This window comes from Cnephaeus nilssonii (genome assembly GCF_951640355.1).
Source record: "Cnephaeus nilssonii genome assembly, chromosome: 11".
Taxonomy (NCBI): domain Eukaryota; kingdom Metazoa; phylum Chordata; class Mammalia; order Chiroptera; family Vespertilionidae; genus Cnephaeus; species Cnephaeus nilssonii.
The window spans coordinates 28,343,396-28,361,643 of NC_137082.1; the positions used below are offsets into that span (position 1 = coordinate 28,343,396).

Below are 18,248 nucleotides of genomic sequence, written 5' to 3' on the forward strand. Positions count from 1 at the left end.
ATGAGAATGACTGGTATTTGAAAAGCTGCAGGTGGATCTCCCTTTTATTTTTCTCATAGCGATCTAGAACTAATCGGATGGTTATAGAGCAGTCAGTGCATGCGAAGGAGAGTTTGATGTCTCTTGTCTTTGTTTAGCTGGCAGCCCGGATTATGGAGGCCCACCAGAACGTGGCCCAGATGTCCCTGGTTGAAGCCAAGCTGCGGTTCATTCAGGCATGGCAGTCTCTACCCGAATTCGGCCTCACCTATTACCTTGTCAGGTGATTACAGTGTTCACTTGCATCTCTCACTTTCCTTTCCATTTTAAGTGGTTTTCTTGGAACCGTTCATTCTCACTTAATCTAGGGTGTAGAACTCTTTTTATTTTTAGAATACTGCCCTTTCACAAATGGCCCAAAACTTTTGGCTGCTCAAAAAGATCTTCTAGAGAAACCAAGATGGCGGCATAGGTTAAACACCTAACCTACAGCCGGGCACAACAATATCAAAAACACAACTAAAAGTCAAAACGGACATCATCCAGAACCACAGGAAAGCTGGCTGACTGAAATGCCCACAATTAGAAGGAAAAAGAAAACCACAAGGAAAATCAGAGAAGCCGTAAAAGCTTGAGGTATGGAGACACGGGCGGAGACACGAGCCCGCGAGCGTGCGGGGAAGACGGAGCCGGAGAGGAAGGGGCGGCTGACGGCCTGGCTGGCGTTCTCTGGCGGGAAGGAGATAAAAGCGCCAGATTGTGCTGAACCCCAGCTCCGACTGCACTGAACCCCATTTCCCGGCGAAACCCTGGGAAGCCGGGCTCATGCTGGGGGAGTCTGAGCTGTGGGACGGAGACACAGAGGAGCTGCGCCGGAGCCGCGCACGGGAATGCGCGCAGAGGAGGGTCTGTTGCCTGTGCCGCTGGATTGCCCTAGCGGGAAGGAGACAAAAGCTCCGGACTGTGCTGAATCCCTAGTTCCAACTGCACTGAACCCCAGTTCCGGGAAAGACCCGGGGAAACCAGGCTCATACTGGGGAAAACTGGACTGTGGGGCAGAGATGCAGAGAGGCGGCGAAGAACAGAGCACCGGAGGCGCGCAGGGGATTGTGCGCGGAGGATGGGCTGTTGACTGTGCCGCTGAGTCGCCCTGGAGGGAAGGAGACAAAAGCGCCAGACTGAGGTGAGCCCCAATTCTGACTACACGGAAACCCAGTTCCGGGAGAGAATCTGGGAATCCAGATTCATTGGGGGAGAGACTAGACTGTTTGGCAGCGCGCGAAACTCCAGGGCACTTTTCTCTCAGAGGTGTTTGCTGGGAGTACGGAGGGACACAGGAACCTCATAGGGCGGGGCTGACAGGAAGCCAAGGCGGTAGGCTCCGCCCTGTAACTCCGCCCCATCAAAGCTGAACACAGAGGCTTTTACAATTTTGCAAGTCTAGTTGAATGGGGCTGTCTCCCGGCATAGACACAGCTGATCCTCACAGCCAATTGGGCCGGAGGTCACATCCTCCCAGTGTACCAACAGCAACCAAGGCTTAACAACACCAAGACTTTGCACTCAGCCCACAAAGGGGGATATCAAGAGCGACCACCTAGGGAGATTGGGGAAGCTGAGTGATAGGGAGGCAGCCAAAAGGGGAAGGCACCGAAACAGGTCACGAATATAAGGGATGCTGTAATTCCTGCTGAGGGGCCACAGGCAGTAGCTGACCTACACTACATTGGAGACCCAGAAATGAGGGCATCTAGTGGTCGGTGTGAGATGACACCAGACTTCGACCACTCCCATAAGGGACACATTCAAGAGGCAGACGCAGTGAGCGCCGAAGCCTTGCTGCACCAAGACCCGGCACATAGGCGTGTCTTCCGCACAGCAACTCTTCCTTTATAGACACAGAGGGTCCACACGGCCAATAGGCCTGGAGGACAATTCCTCCCAGTGACACCAACAACAATCAAGACTTAACTATACAAACAAGGACCAAGATGGAGGCATAGGGCAGAAGCCTGATTGCTGCCTACCACAACGGTTTTGAGACTACAACGGGAGAGCAGAGCAGACACCATCCAGAACCACCGGAGGGCTAACTGAGCGGATGCTATACAACTAGAATAAAAGAGAGGGGTACGCGGGATGAAGCTGATGCCGGTGACCCAAAGACCACACTTTAAAAACTACGGCTCAGGCGACACAATGGTGGCCTGGAACGTGCTCGGTGCAGTTCCCCCAGCGGTCTCCGGCTGAGGGGAAGGCTTCACTCGCTGCCGAGCACGGACAGACGAGCCCCTGGGACATGGGGCGGGAGACTACGCGCTTGCTGACCTCCGAGTCCTTCAAGAATCTCAACACCCCGGAAGCGGCCAGGTGCGCACGCTCGGCGACCGGCCACCGCTGCAGACCCAAGGGCCGACGCAGCCACCCCGGACCAGCCCGCCGCCGCGCACCGGGCACACCGGAGCTTCGCCGAGCCCGCCGCCCAACGAGTTCTGCGGTGGCTGCCCTGGAACTCTGAGAAAATGGCCGAAGGAATTGCTGAGAGGGAATTGACCAACAGGAATTGGGATCAAGAAGATGAAACCCCGCTGGGTCCCGGATCCGGGTGAAGCCGCGTGCCCCTGGGTATGGGTGAGGCTGGGAACTGGGTCAGGGTGAGGCTGGGCCCCGGGTCCGGGTGAGGCCACGTGCCCCTGGGTCCGGGCGAGGCCATGCGCCCCTGGGTCCGGGTGAAGCTGAATCCTGGGTCCGGGCGAGGCCGTGCGCCCCTGGGTCCGGGTGAGGCTGAATCCTGGGTCCGGGCGAGGCCGCGGGCCCCTGGAGCCGGGTGAGCCCTGGGCCCCGGGTCCGGGCGAGGCCGCGGGCCCCTGGAGCCGGGTGAGCCCTGGGCCCCGGGTCCGGGCGAGGCCGCGGGCCCCTGGAGCCGGGTGAGCCCTGGGCCCCGGGTCGGGGCGAGGCCGCGGGCCCCTGGAGCCGGGTGAGCCCTGGGCCCCGGGTCCGGGCGAGGCCGCGGGCCCCTGGAGCCGGGTGAGCCCTGGGCCCCGGGTCGGGGCGAGGCCGCGGGCCCCTGGAGCCGGGTGAGCCCTGGGCCCCGGGTCGGGGCGAGGCCGCGGGCCCCTGGAGCCGGGTGAGCCCTGGGCCCCGGGTCGGGGCGAGGCCGCGGGCCCCTGGAGCCGGGTGAGCCCTGGGCCCCGGGTCGGGGCGAGGCCGCGGGCCCCTGGAGCCGGGTGAGCCCTGGGCCCCGGGTCGGGGCGAGGCCGCGGGCCCCTGGAGCCGGGTGAGCCCTGGGCCCCGGGTCGGGGCGAGGCCGCGGGCCCCTGGAGCCGGGTGAGCCCTGGGCCCCGGGTCGGGGCGAGGCCGCGGGCCCCTGGAGCCGGGTGAGCCCTGGGCCCCGTGTCGGGGCGAGGCCGCGGGCCCCTGGAGCCGGGTGAGCCCTGGGCCCCGGGTCGGGGCGAGGCCGCGGGCCCCTGGAGCCGGGTGAGCCCTGGGCCCCGGGTCGGGGCGAGGCCGCGGGCCCCTGGAGCCGGGTGAGCCCTGGGCCCCGGGTCGGGGCGAGGCCGCGGGCCCCTGGAGCCGGGTGAGCCCTGGGCCCCGGGTCCGGGCGAGGCCGCGGGCCCCGGGAGCCGGGTGAGCCCTGGGCCCCGGGTCCGGGCGAGGCCGCGGGCCCCGGGAGCCGGGTGAGCCCTGGGCCCCGGGTCCGGGCGAGGCCGCGGGCCCCTGGAGCCGGGTGAGCCCTGGGCCCCGGGTCCGGGCGAGGCCGCGGGCCCCTGGAGCCGGGTGAGCCCTGGGCCCCGGGTCCGGTCGAGGCCGCGGGCCCCTGGAGCCGGGTGAGCCCTGGGCCCCGGGTCCGGGCGAGGCCGCGGGCCCCTGGAGCCGGGTGAGCCCTGGGCCCCGGGTCCGGTCGAGGCCGCGGGCCCCTGGAGCCGGGTGAGCCTGGCCCCGGGTCCGGGCGAGGCCATGGGCCCCTGGATCCGGGTGAAGCAGTGCCCCTGGGTCCAGCCGAGACCAAACCAGAGGGAGTCGGACCTGCATTACCACCATTTGTCCACCATCCAGAGCTGAGGGGTCAGTGCCGACATGTACTCATAGGGAACCGGTGGACATTGATATTGGGTCTCAAAAGAACTGTTGGTCCAGAAAGAAACTCACTACAGACTGATTCATTTGCCTGTCAGCATAACTATTTTTGCTCGTCGCACATTCAATTCTTATAAGTATATCTATAGTGACACATGATTTCGCTCATCTAGGGGAAATGATGAACAACATAGACTGATGAACAAGAACAGAACCAGAAACAAGGAGGCATCGATCGGACTATCGGGCCTCAGAGGGAGGATAGGGGAGGGTGGGGGGAGGGGGGAGAGATCAACCAAAGGTCTTGTGTGCATGCATATGAGCCTAACCAATGCTTAAGTTCAACAGAGGGTTGGGGCATCCAAGGGGAGGGGTGTGGGATGGGAATGGGGGGATGAGGACAAATATGTGACACCTTAAACAATAAAGAAATTTAAAAAAAAAAAAAAAAAAAAAAAAAAAAAAAAAAAAGATCTTCTATACTTCTGTCCAAGGTGCCAATACCCGTGAATCCTATAAAAGATGGGAAAGGAAATTTGGTCCTTTTAGAATAACAATATTTGCAAAACCAGAGAGAGAAATCACCCATTGATTTATGAAACCTGTGACCTCCTTTCTGGTCAAGTTTCCCCCACTGGACTATAAGCTCCATGAAGTCAGGGATTTTCCATCCATTTAGGTCACTGCTATCGTCTCGGTGCCTAGAAGGGTGCCTGGCATACACAGTTGGTGCTAATTTTGAATTAATTAATTTGACCCCCTTTTATTTTGCTTTCCTCTAAAGTCAGTTTCACTTAAAGAATACCTTTGGGACAGTCTTAATTCTCTCTATTTGTCATATTCTCTAGATCATAATAAAAAATGCCCTTCTGTAGAAAGATAACCCTTCATTGTCCATTCTGCATAGATGATTTAGAAATGTTGGTATTATTTATCTTTAAGAAGTTGTATGTGAATAAACAGCATATTACAAGAAGCAGTTACATCTTTTAATTTTTTTTTTTTCAGATTTAAAGGAAGCAAGAAAGATGACATTCTGGGAGTTTCATATAATAGGCTGATTAGAATCGATGCAGCCACTGGGGTCCCAATTACAACATGGAGATTCGCCAACATGAAACAGTGGAATGTAAATTGGGAAATCCGGCAGGTAAAGTGAAAGCTTCGGGTATATTTGGTGTTGAGCCTATAAATACGTGCCCTCAAAATTGCAGATTATTCTGATTTTAAAAGCTGTTCTTATATTTAGAACTCAGAAACCACAAGCATGTGGCCATTGTCTGCTAAAATAACCACAGGCAATTCTGGTCAAGTACAGATCAAAAATGCTTTTGAATTACCCCACTAGTTGGCTTAGTCTCCATACAGATTCTAAAATTGCTGAGCAGTTTGATTCATTTCCTTCAACTCACCATGGGATTATATAAGACTTAGCAGAAACTACATGAGATGTAATTGTCACCCAAAATAAATCCAAAAATCTGACCGGCTGCCAAAATGTCTAACTGGTGGAGGGCTCAGCGGCTCCATTGCCCACCTGGAGAGCATTCCAGCCCCAAAGGGGAAAAACTGCTAGAGAAGCAAGTTTAGGAATTCTCCAACTCTCAGCACCCCATCATCCGCACCTAGGGAGCTAAGTTCTGGCCAAGGCTATATCATGGGAAATTCTAGGTGAAGTTAGAGCACCTTAGCATCCTGCTGGTATGGAATCTCTCTTCCCTCCTTTCCTCATTTTTCCAGCAGAAAACATTCAATATAGAGGCATGGTAAGAGACTCACACTTTTTTTTATTGAGGAGGAGAGAAGGAAACAGAGAGAGAGAGAGAGAGAGAGAGAGAGAGAGAGAGAGAGAAAGAGAGAGAGAGAGAGAGAGATCAATTAGTCATTTAGGCGTTCACTGGTTGCTTCTTGTATGTGCCCTGACCGGAGATTGAACCCACAACCTTGGCATATCAGGATGATGCTCTAACCAACTGAGATACCCGGAAACTCACACTTTTTTTTTTTTTTTTTTTTAAGAACTATGGATTCCTGTCAGCAGAGTTGTTGACCATCTGGGCACTCATTTTTTAGAATGAAGGTCTGAGATTAGATGACTTCCAAGGGAGTGGCACTAAAATTGTGTTGCATATTAGGATTGCCTGGGAGTTTTAAAATACCACTGCCCAGGCCAAATACCACTGCCCAGGCCACTCCCAAGACCAATTAAAGCTGCATGCCTAGGGCAGTAACTGGGCAGCAATAATTTGTGAAGGGTCTCAGGTGATTGCAATGGGCTCCATGGTTGAGAACCCTTCATGTTTCTTCTAGTGCTTAGAGTTTATGACTTTCAGCGGGGAACGGGTGAGGGCCAGGGGTTGGAGGAAATTTCAGGTGGATCTTTTACTCTCCATGAAAAAGTCTGTAAAATACCTTCCCTTTGACACCGGGGAGTGCTTAGAAAGTCCTACATCTAAACAAGAGACAGACAGAAAGTACGTGTGTGTGTTGGGAGTTAAGAGTGTTTTGCGCCCTAGCTGCTTTGGCTCAGTGGGTAGAGCGTCGGCCTGCGGACTGAAGGGTCCTGGGTTTGATTCCGGTTAAGGCCATATACTCGGGTTGTGGGCTTGATCACCAGTAAAGGGGGTGGGGGTGTGTGCAAGAGGCAGCTGATCAATGATTCTCTCTCATTGATGTTTCTATCTCTCTCTCCCTCTCCTTTCCTCTCTGAAATAAATAAAAATATTTTTAAAAAATAAAAATAGTGTTTTGCCAGGTCCACAGCAAAGTTGACACCACAAGAGGGCGCAGAGAGCAAAGATGTTTTCTGTAAGGGGAAGTGGTTTTTTTGTAGGATTTGGGGAGAAATCCATCTGTCAGCTATCTCAGTAGTCCTCCGCTCTGGGGCCGTCTCCAGGAAAGCAGCTTCTTTCTCCTCTTTCCTTGTCAGAGGTTACGCTTCCCTGTGCTTTCTCTTCCAGGTGGCGATCGAGTTTGACCAGAACGTCTCCATTGCGTTCACCTGCCTGAGTGCAGATTGCAAGGTGGTGCACGAGTACATCGGTGGCTACATTTTCTTGTCCACCCGCTCCAAGGGCCAGAATGAAACACTCGACGAGGACCTGTTCCACAAGTTGACGGGCGGTCAGGAATGAAGCAAAGCTGGCCTGCTGGGCCTGCACACAGAGGGCGAGCCAAAGGTGATCCTCCCCGGACGGGGGGATCCGTGGCTTGCACTGTGTATAGATTCCAGACCGACAGACAACGTCTATTCACCACCAGTCACTCAGATCCTTGCCTCATTTCAAACACAGTGCCTAGCACCACCACCCCTCCCCGCTTTGCTTGCTTTGCTCTGTGCTACGAGCAGTGGAGGAGCCTCGGTTGCCTTTTCTGTAAAGTGGGAGGGCGGGAGGAAGGGTAGCGCTCTAAGATTACTCTAAGGCCCAGCCTATGGCTTCAGCTCTGTGCCTTACAGAACCTGCAAGTGAATGGCCAGAAGTTGTTCCTGCGCTCATCTGCTCCACTGCTAAGTCAGCGTAGAAAGCAAACTTTAAAAGCACGTGTAGCAAGAGCAAATCTATCCCACAAACTCAGGTATGAAAGGAAATAGGTCGTTCCTTAACAACTGCTTTTAGCTCCCATCTTGTGGTGGAGGAAATCCACACATACACATTTTCCATGAAGGTCAAGGTCTGGAGGGGGACGGGGGGTGGAGAGAGGAGAGGTGGGATTTTCTGATACCAGTTGGTGACAAGGGGTCAAAATAGTGGCCCTCAGTGTCATCAGTCCACAGTGACTTCTGCCAAGGTGACCACTGACCCATCTGGTTTGGACATTGGTCCTCTCAGACTACTGCTGCGTCCCACAAGTCCCATTCCAATCTAAGGATCCCTCGGCCACCTGTATATCCTTGATGACATGGGCGACACGGGTACAGGGAACCTATTCCTCAACATGGCCCCATGTCTCCACTGCTTCTACTCTGGGTTGGGGCTCAGGAAGACAGGCCCAAGTCCCTCTGTTCATAAAGCCACCTCCCCACATCCAGGCTTCCAGTGAGGTCCCCACCCAACTGGTCACAAAGAGAAGGGCAGGACACAGGCCTGGCCACTGGCTTCCATCTGCACAGCCTTTGTCTGGTCTTGGGGGCAGGGAAGCCTTGCCCTTGTGATTCATCAGTGTTCTCCTGGGTTTGGTGTCTGTTTGTATGACTTCTGGCCTTTCCCCTTAAAGGCCTTGGCTTTCTTAAATCAAAAGCCAATTATAGACTTCTTTTCTCTCCACCTTAAGAAACAAGTGTAGGCCCATTAACAGCTGCCTCGGTTGTCATTTTCTGGTTTGGCTTGTCAGCACTGGGAGGAGTGGGTTTTGAGAAGGTAAAAAGCAATACCAATGGTAGAGGGAAATGTCAGGTAGTATTTTATTATTTTTCTGTAATGTTCTTCTGTCATACAAAGGACTTGCGTTGCCAAGGGAAGGCAGAGGCTCCATTTCCATTTTAAAATTCTCTAAGATGCATACTCCAGGGGGCCTGGCCAGAGTTCAGATGCCAGAATACATCAGCCAGCTGTTGCTGTATTTCCCAGCACAACCTTTTTTATTATTATTATTGATTTCAGAGAGGAAGGTAGAGATAGAAACATCAATTATGAGACCTAGCCCGCAACCCAGGCATATGCCCTGACCTGGAATCGAACCCAGGACCTCCTGGTTCATAGGTCGACGCTCAACCACTGAGCCATACCAGCAGGACGCCAGCACAGCCATTTGAAAAGAGATGTCCACGATTCCAGGAGCCACAGTGAGGGCCTTGGATAGGGACCCCCGGGCCTGTCACTGGAAATTTCTTTCAGCCTCTCCTTAGAGGGGAATGTGAATGAGCACTCCCCTGGCGCCAGCTGAACCTCTGAGGCCTGCCTGCAAAGCTCGAAGGTGGCTTAGGCACTTGGAAAGAACTCCATTTGAAATGTTTTCTATACAAACGAGTGCTGAGCTCACTGTGTTAAACTTGGTGTTGGTCATTTCTGGAAAGTCCTGGGCTCTATTATTTTAGGACCTAGTCAGGTCTTTAAGATGATGATGGGCCCTACATTAAGAGAATGCTCCTGGCCCTGGCCGGTTTGGCTCAGTGGATGGAGTGTCAGCCTGCAGACTGAAGGGTCTCGGGTTCGAATTCTGACAAGGGCACGTACCTTGGTTGCAGGCTCAATCCCTGGCCAAGGTTGGGGCACATGTGGCAGGCAAGCAGTCGATGTGTCTCTCTCACATTGATGTTTCTCTCTCTGTGTCTCCCCCTGCCTTCCACTCTCTCTGACAGTCAATGGAAAAAATAACCTCGGGGGAGGATTAACAAAAAAATAAAAATAAAAGAATGCTCCTTGATGTGACATTTCACCTGCCTGCAGCCCAGTGCAGCTCTGCATCACTTACCAAAGCCAGACCTGCAGTACAGCCCTCTTCCTTAGCTTTTCAGGCTTGTCTGACATTGCCATGGAAACGCTGAAAGAACCTGTTTCAACCAAACTTTCAGGGAACATTTCTCCCACGACTACACAGCCACATCCAAAAGGAATAACCAAGTGTGACATGAAACCTTAAATGCTGCTGCTATTCCAAAGAGGACATTTTTTTGTTGTTGTTTTGTTTTTTCTTTGGGCGCAAAAGGTCATCTGACTACTTATGACAACATTTTAAATTAATGTGTGCCTTTCAACCCCATTTGCTTTCTTATCTACACGGCATTGGGAAATCTGCCCTTTTTGTTGTTTTTATGACTTTTCTAATTAAATGGTTTATATGGATTTGAGTATGGTCTCGTGTGTTCTCTCCAGTCTGCTGTCTCTAACAAATATTTTTCTCTGTTACAAAAAAGGAGTGCAACTTTCAGGTTTAACATGTGAGTTTCCTCACAATTCTGAGATTTGAGCTCGTTCTCCCCAGAGACTGACTTCGAAATCCGTTGGTTTCCACTCCGTTCTCATTGACCTTCACCAGATTTCCTGACATGTCCTGGGCTCTTTCGTTCCGGGTCTGCCTCTTGGAAACAGCACCAGAGAGCAAGGAAATACCCAGAGGCAGGGGAGCACCAGAGGGCCTCTGATTGGATGGCCAAATGTCAAGGGCATTTCTTTGATGTATTGATAGATGGTCCATATGGGCCATGTACCTCTTCATGCAACTTCTCACATCAATCCATAGGGGGCAGGAACAGTTTGCCTTCTTATTTCACAAAGGAGAACAGAGGCTCAGCCAGGTTGGGGGTGGAGTGGGGTGCAGTGAGGGAAAAGGTGAAGGAACTAAGAAGTACAAATTGGCAGTAACAAAATAGTCATGGGAATGTAAAGTACAGCACAGGGAATATAGTCAATAATATAACAATTGTATCCTGTCGGGGGGAATACTAGATTTATGGGGAAGCAGGTTACTTCATAAGTTATATAAATATCTAACCACTATACCTGAAACAGATAATATTGAATGCTAACTGTAATTGGAAAAAAAAAAAAAAAACAGTGAAGTAACTTTACCCAAGGCAATATCACCAGTAAGCAGTGGAACTGATTCAAAACCAGGTTTGTCTTAACTCCCAAAACCACTAAGTTTAAACCAGAAAACCCCACCCTTCCATTCCCAAAGCTGCTCAGCCTTAAAATGCCTGCGCCAAGCCCCAGCCCCCATGCAGGATTCCCCTGAGTTAGGCCCCCCGGCCCTCACTGGTAGGAGGGAGCAGTGGGTGTTGGGGATTGGCTGCCCCCAAGTTAACGGGAGGTGGATCAGAAAGGTCTGGAAGCCAGAAAAGTGAGTTCCCTAGAGAGTATTTTATTTATGATTCTGGGTAAGTTTGGTTTTCAATCCCAAGGTCAAAAAGGGAAGCAAATGAGTCTTTCATTTAAAAACTCATCTTTTATTTGTTGACACTAGAAGCCAAGATATCTGGCAATATTTATTTTCTAAAATCATTAAAATCTTGCCCAGCCAGCATGGCCCAATGGTTGAGCGTCAACCTATGGGTCGGGAAGTCGCTGTTCGATTCCCAATCAGGGCACAAGTTGTGGGCTCAATCCCCAGTGTGGGGTGTGCAGGAGGCAGCCGATCAATGATTCTTTCTCATCATTGATGTTCCTATCTATCTCTCCCTCTCCTTTCTCTGAAATCAATAAAAATATATTTTTTAAATAAATTATTAAAAGCTTTTCAAATTATCACTTCTTTTTCACTTCAGTACATTTAACATCTCGTTCATTTTCATTATTTTCCCACACAGTTGTGATTTTCATGCCTCCCCTATCCCTCTTCCACCCCCGAAACTCTGGGGAAAGGCCAGGGTGGGAGGGAGCATTCTTTTTTGCTATTTCACCCTCTTTTTCCCTTTATGCCTCCTGCCTCCAGGGGCTTTTGAGTCCTAGAAATCATGGATGGAAAAACTAAATGACAGTGCCTGGCCTTTTCTTGTGTTGAAGTGTCCCCATCCCCTTTCTCAACACCTGGTACTCACTGGAGCTGTGGAAATGCTGAGTGCCATCAGGAGAGACAGAACACCAGCCTGCTCCCATTCTCTGCCCTCACAAATGCCTGTGCGGGCCCCGAACTCCCGCTGTCCTTGGGATGATAGGTTCTCAGACTTCCTTAGGGCGAACCCTTCTTGCTGAATGAAGGACAGGATCTAGTAAGCCACCGTGAGCCCCGAGTTCCATGGGAGCCACTCAGGATAACGCCAGATTAGGTGATTTAGAAAAAGCTTCCCCACATTTGCCCACATATCCCATGACACATCACGACTCAGTTACCTCAGAAGAGCCCCTATGAATTAAAACACACAAAAACAATGGCAATTAAAGGTTTATCTTTAGGCTCACTAATGCTCCCGACTAACTGTGGAAAGATCCTTTTCACTAAACAGACTGCCTCCCTTCCTCTGACTTCTATGTGACCTTGAAGACCCATGATTCCCCTTTGTGCCTCAGTTTCTTCAGCTGTCAAAAGAGGGGAAATCCGAGAGCCACTTTCCTTCAGGGGACCTCCGAATAATGAATGTTGACTGGAAACTTAGGATATTATTTCTATTCTTCTGCCAGTGAAAGCTGAGGGGCAAAGCCTTTGGCTGCTCCTTGAGATCCCTGGGATGCATAAGTGCGCCCTGCGGAGGAGGCACAATCATTTGAGAAGAGCCCAGAGTTTCAAGGGAGGGAGGGTTCAAAGCCCCAAGCCTGCGTTGTCTGATTCAGAGCCTTAGTGACCCCAAACAGGGAGGCAAGTGAGGTTACAAAAAAATAAATAATTTATAGAAACTACATATAGGGGTGTGTGTGTGTGTGTGTGTGTGTGTGTGTGTGTGTGTGTTTGAGAAAAGAGTAGGGCTCTACACATAGGCACAAGTGTTGGTGATGGGGTACCTGGTTTGGACTGGTAAAGAACACCCCACTTGTGCCCACTACAGCTATCAGGAAAGAGAGAGCAAGGACACTCTTCCAGGCAATGGAAGGTCAGGGAGCCAGTAGTGGGGTATTCCAGGAACTGGGTAGGTTTGAGGATGGAGGTCTGATGAAGTGCTTACAAAGGGGCCCTGGAGCCCAGGCCAGTTTTCTCAGTGGTTAGAGCGTCATCTGATGGACCAAAGGGTGGGAGAGTCAATTCCAGATCAAGGGCACCTACCTCAGTTGCAGGCTTCATCCTTGGCCCTGGTCCAGGCACGTTCAGGAGGCAACCAATTGATGTGTCTCTCTCACATCATTTCTCTCTCTCTCTCTCTCTCTCTCTCTCTCTCTCTCTCTCTCTCTCTCTCTCCCCCCCCCCCTTTCTTTCTTTCTTTCCATCAAAAAAAAAAAAAAATCAATGGAAAAAATCCTTGGGTGAGGATTTAAAAAAAAAGTCAAAGGGGCTCTGGATCTCTGTGTTACCCCTAACTTCCTCAAATGTTCCCAAAGAACCAGGCCAGCCCATATGACCTATGCTATCTTAATAAAGGTAGCAGAATCAGTGTTTCTTCCTAGGAGTTATAAAGCCCCCACATCCATCTTCAAAATGGGGATGCTGCCTTCCCCACCATGGCACTGGGCTATTGGAAAAAAATATTTAAGGGAATGATACAAAGATGTTTTTAAAATGATAAAATGCAAGCCCAGCCAGCTGTACGTCGACCTATGAACCAGGAAGTCACGGTTCAATTCCTGGTCAAGGCACATGTCCAGGTTGTGGGCTCAATCCCCAGTGTGGGTCGTGCAGGAGGCAGCGATCAATGATTCTCTCCTATCATTGATGTTTCTATCTCTCTGTCCCTCTCCCTTCCTCTCTGAAATCAATAAAAATATCTTTTAAAAAACACACAACTATAAACTGTAATACAAATGTAAAGTGTATTTATTTTGAATGATAACATAAAAGTATTTTTGTAGTTGTTTTCAAAGAAATATGGTAGTTTGTGTGATAGTTGGATTATTGTTCAGCAAATACTTGCACCCCTCCCACTGTGAGTAGTGTATATTCCTGCCCCACTGATGTGGTCTTGGCCATATGACTCTCTTTGGCCAATGGGATGCTAGTGGGTATGATGTGAGCAGAGGCCTCCAATCTGCTAGTACAGTTTGGCTGGCCTCTTGCACTCCTGCCATCTACTGTGAAAACAGGGCCCCCAGGTAACACATGGGCACAGAAAAAGACACATTCGGCAGATCTGAACCCAGTCCACAGCCTGGAGCCAAGCCTAGCTGGATCAACTGACTCGCAGACTATTAGTATGGCAGTAATTTCTTGCTATTGTAAGCCACTGAATTTGAGGATAGTTTATTAAGCAGCATTATTGTGGAATAGCTGACTAACACATGATAAAATATTACCAAAAGTATGGGGGGGGGGATCAATTCACACTCACACAATTATTCAGACACACACTGTCTGCATTTTGGAGTGTGTCTTTCTAGTCTTTGCACTATCCTGTATCCTGGTTTTTGTTTTTGTATTTTTATTTATTTCAGAGAGGAAGAGAAAGGGAGAAAGAGATATAAACATCAAGGATGAGAGAGAATCATTCATGGGCTGCCTCCTGCATGCCCCACAGTGGGGATTGAGCTCGCAACCCAGGCATGGGCCCTGACCGGGAATCAAAGTGACCTCCTGGTTCATAGGCTGATGCTCAACCACTGAGGCATGCCAGCTGGGCTGTTTTTGTTTTTTAATAGGATATCCATTAAGTCATTTCAGAGTCATGGAAATTAATTAATTAATGAAATATTCATTAATTAATCCATGGGGGGGGAGTATCTATTTGAGTGCTGGCTGAATACAAAGTATGGGACTGTGATCCTGCCCTAAGGCATCTTAAAACTTCTGATGTATAATATGATACTACATCTTTTAAGATATTTTCTTTCTTTTTCTTTTTTCCTACCTCCACCCATTTTCCCCATCTGCTGCCCTCATTTCTGTCAAACATAGTTTGTTCTCCATTTCTATGGATTTGTTTTTTTTAGATCCCACATGTAAGTGAATTATAGACTATATGTCTTTTTCTGTCTGTCTTATTTCACTTAGTATAATACCCTCAAGGTCCATCCATGTTGCCTCAAATGGCAAGATTTCCTTCTTTTTTACAATATTGCATTGTAATGTATACCACATTTTCTTTATCCATTCATCCATTGGTGAACACTTAGGTTGGTTGCATGTCTTGGCCATAGTGAATGATGATGCAATGAACATGGGGGTGCAGATACCACTTAAAGATAATTGTTTCATTTCCTTCTATAAATACCCAGAAGTGGAATTGCTAAATCATTTGGGAACTCTATAATTTTTTGAAGAACCACTCTACTGTTTTCTATAGTGGCTGCACCAGTTTACATTCCCATTTTAAGATATTTTCTTGCTTGTTTTTCTAATCCAATCTAGTAAATTCTCTTACTGATTCTAAAACTGATCATGTTTTCACCATAGCCCAAAGCTAAGCACATTAGTCTGATCAAAAAGAAATTGAAACAACAGTAGAGGAAAATCCAAGCCCCAGTTTGAGAGTAAGTGTCTCCTCATCTGCAAAGCAAGGGTTTGGGTTGTGTGGTTTCTTGTAGCCCTTTGTATGCCAACGTTCTTTGATTATGGTCCATTTGCCCCCGCAATCAGGTACATCCAGGTACATCCTCCACTCTGATGTAACAATCCAGGGTCTTTGCACCATGCATGTGCTTTTCTTCCAAATCTGCCATCACTCTACCAACTCAGCACCATTATCTGAGTCAGGCCACATAGTTCTATAACTTTGATTTTGGGGCAGGTTGATGGGTTGCCAAGGCACTCAAATATGCCCCAGGGGCAAAAAGGATACTAAGAGGTTAGATGACCATGCCAACCAATGTTAGAGCAAGTGAAATCAGGCTTCTGCCTCCCCAAAGAGCAGTCTTACAATAATAGAGCTAATGTTACATAGCGAAAAGAATCAGAATGTTAACGTATTAAGGTCTATCACTTGTACTTCCCATGAGTTCTCTCAACTCAACTGGGAGTAAAGTAGGTATCATCAGCACCATTGTACAAATTCAGAAAGTGCCATCATGTGCTGGTTAATGCTTCATAATGCTACTAGAGGCCTGGTGCACGAATTCGTGCATGGGTGGGGTGCCTCAGCCTCGCCAGCAATGGAGGCCTATCAAGGGCCATCCAGCTGGGGGGAGGGACCCCAGGAGGTTGGCCAGCAGGGGTGGAGGGGGGCCATGGGAAGTTGGGGCCGATCAGGGGGGCCGGCTGGAGGCCACGAGAGGTTGGCTGTGGGAATGCACTGACCACCAGGGGGCAGCTTCTGCATTGAGCATCTGCCCCTTAATGGTCAGTGCGCGTCATAGTGACTGGTCAACCAGTCATTCCGGTTGTTCCAGTTGTTCAGTCGTAATGGTCGCTTAGGCTTTTATATATATAAATTGGTGGAAGGGAGCACCAATTTGCCAATTTCCCTGGTGTAAATACTCCCACCACAGCCAACAAGACACCAACATGACATCAGTGAACACAGAACTGGAAAGAGATTGAAAACACCCAGCTTGACTGGGACAAGCCCTGGCTTGACAGGGACAAGCTAGCTTTAGCACACACTGGAACTGTGTACAGAAAAGTCAACAACTTGTCAAGGTCACCCAACTAGGATGTGGGAAGTGAGGATTTGAACTTAGACCTTCTGACCTGAGCTATGCTCTTTAACGCTACTCTTGATAGTGCCACATGAACGGCAAGGGCTCTAGAGCTAAGAGCCCTGAGTTGTCTTTATTTGTGATAATACCTCGGAGTTGATTTTTCACAGAACATATTTGGGTAAGGACTACCATAGACATTTTACCTCCAATTATATTATACCAGATTTCAAAGGCCAAAGGAGTAAAAATTTCTACTACAAAAATCTTCAGATCCCAACTGCTGGCCCGCTTGTCTAAATATGACATTTGATTGCAAATCTGGGCCAGAGGTGGAGTTCAGGAGGGGAGTAAAGAGTTCTGCCTTCTGCCCAACAGAGCAGACACCAGACTATGGCCAGAGACAACCCCATTCACCCCCTAACTGGTTGGCCTAGTCTTGCTATTGCATATAAATGATTAATGTTGATTTCACCAGAGAGGGGTGACTTTTCCTCATGGACTAAGCTCTTTTTTTAGACGCTGAGTGAAATGTTCTTATTCTGACCTTTTTCTCCCTTCATAAATGGTCCTTTGAATCAGGTAGACATCAGGGGAGCAAATGGACAGCCAAACACTTGGCAAGAAGTTGTTAAATAATTCACTGCTTATAACCTAAGCAAAGTTCACTCTAGGATAAGGGGCTGCAAACACAAATGCATCCAGGAGTAGGTGATGTACGTGAGCACAGTTGGTCAGACATAAGAGCACAGGGATTTATGAGGCATGCCCTGCCTAGTAGTCACATATTTGAACATATGTGCATATAAATATAATATATCTTAGGACTTAATGTAGCCTATGGATCTACAGTTATAAAGCCATGCTAGGGTTCAGCCAATTATAACTCAACCATACTTACATATATATTATATATAATATTTTTCTATTATATAATTTATATCATATAAATATATGTAATTTATATTGCATATTATATAATTTATAAAACTTAAGTATGTTATATAAATTAAATAAATACATATAGAGATTTCTATCAATTAGAATTGCTTAGCTATAAGAGAGAAAATAAAAAATAATAGAGGCTCAAACAAGAGAGTTTTTCTTTCTTCCACTCAAAACTCCTAAGGCAAGCCTATGCCAATAAGGCATATCCTATCTAATAAAAGAGTAATATGCAGATTGACCATCACTCCAACACACAAGAAGGCTGCCCCCATGTGGTCAAAGATCCTGCCCCCATGTGGACACAAGATGGCCAGCAGGGGAGGGCAGTTGGGAGGGACCAGGCCTGCAAAGGAGGGCAGTTGGGGACGATCAAGCCTGCAAGGGAGGACAGTTGGGAGGAACCAGGCCGGCAGAGGAGGGAAGTTGGGGGTGACAGGGCAGGCAGGGAAGGGCAGTTGGGGGGGACCCAGGCCTGCAGTGGAGAGCAGTTGTGGGGGACCAGGCCTGCACGGGAGGGCAGTTAGGGGTGACCAGGCCTGCAGGGGAGGGCAGTTAGGGGCAAACAGACTGGCAGGAGAGCAGTTAGGCATCAATCAGGCTGGCAGGGGAGTGGTTAGGGGGTGATCAGGCTGGCAGGCAGAAGCGGTTAGGGGCAATCAGGAAGGTAGGCAGGTGAGCAGTTGGGAGCCAGCAGTCCTGGATTGTGAGAGGGATGTCCGACTGCCCGGTGGGATTGGGCCTAAACGGGCAGTCGGACATCCCTCGAGGGGTCCCAGATTGGAGAGGGTGCAGGCTGGGCTGAGGGACACCACCCCTCCATGCACGAATTTCGTGCACTGGGCCTCTAGTGTATATATAATGTCAGGAACCCATATCCTTTTATCTTTCACTCCGCCATGCATGATTTCTACTCACAAACCAACTCATGGTCCAACATGGCTGCTTTAGCTCCAGGCATTATGTCTTCAATTAACTACATGGCTTCAATTAACTACAAGGGAGGGTGAAATATTTGGTCTTCATTCAAAGTAGCCATGGATCTGGGTGAGGCCACGTGACCCTGGGTCTGGGAGAGGCCACGCGCCCCTGGGTCCGGGTGAGGCCACGTGCCCCTGAGTCCGGGGGAAGCTAGATCCCGGGTCCGGGCGAGGC

The 18,248-nt window shown here is 49.6% G+C and overlaps 1 protein-coding gene and 1 long non-coding RNA gene across 5 annotated transcripts in view; one reads left to right on the forward strand and one right to left on the reverse strand.

Annotated features, from left to right (window-relative positions):
* FERMT1 (FERM domain containing kindlin 1) overlaps window positions 1-10,002 on the forward strand; it is a 41,651-nt gene extending 31,649 nt beyond the window's left edge. For 3 of the 4 annotated variants that reach the window (XM_079784401.1, XM_079784402.1, XM_079784404.1), the window contains 3 exons: window positions 138-262; window positions 5,065-5,206; window positions 7,017-10,002. In XM_079784401.1, the coding sequence (XP_079640527.1) occupies window positions 138-262; window positions 5,065-5,206; window positions 7,017-7,190 (441 nt within the window). In that variant the 3' untranslated portion in view covers window positions 7,191-10,002. The remainder of the gene's footprint in view (window positions 1-137; window positions 263-5,064; window positions 5,207-7,016) is intronic. The other variant, XM_079784403.1, reaches the window with a different exon arrangement.
* Window positions 4,538-18,248, reverse strand: part of LOC307107272 — a 29,448-nt gene continuing 15,737 nt past the window's right edge. The window contains exon 3 of the long non-coding RNA XR_013814209.1: window positions 4,538-4,569. This is a non-coding gene — a long non-coding RNA (uncharacterized lncRNA). The remainder of the gene's footprint in view (window positions 4,570-18,248) is intronic.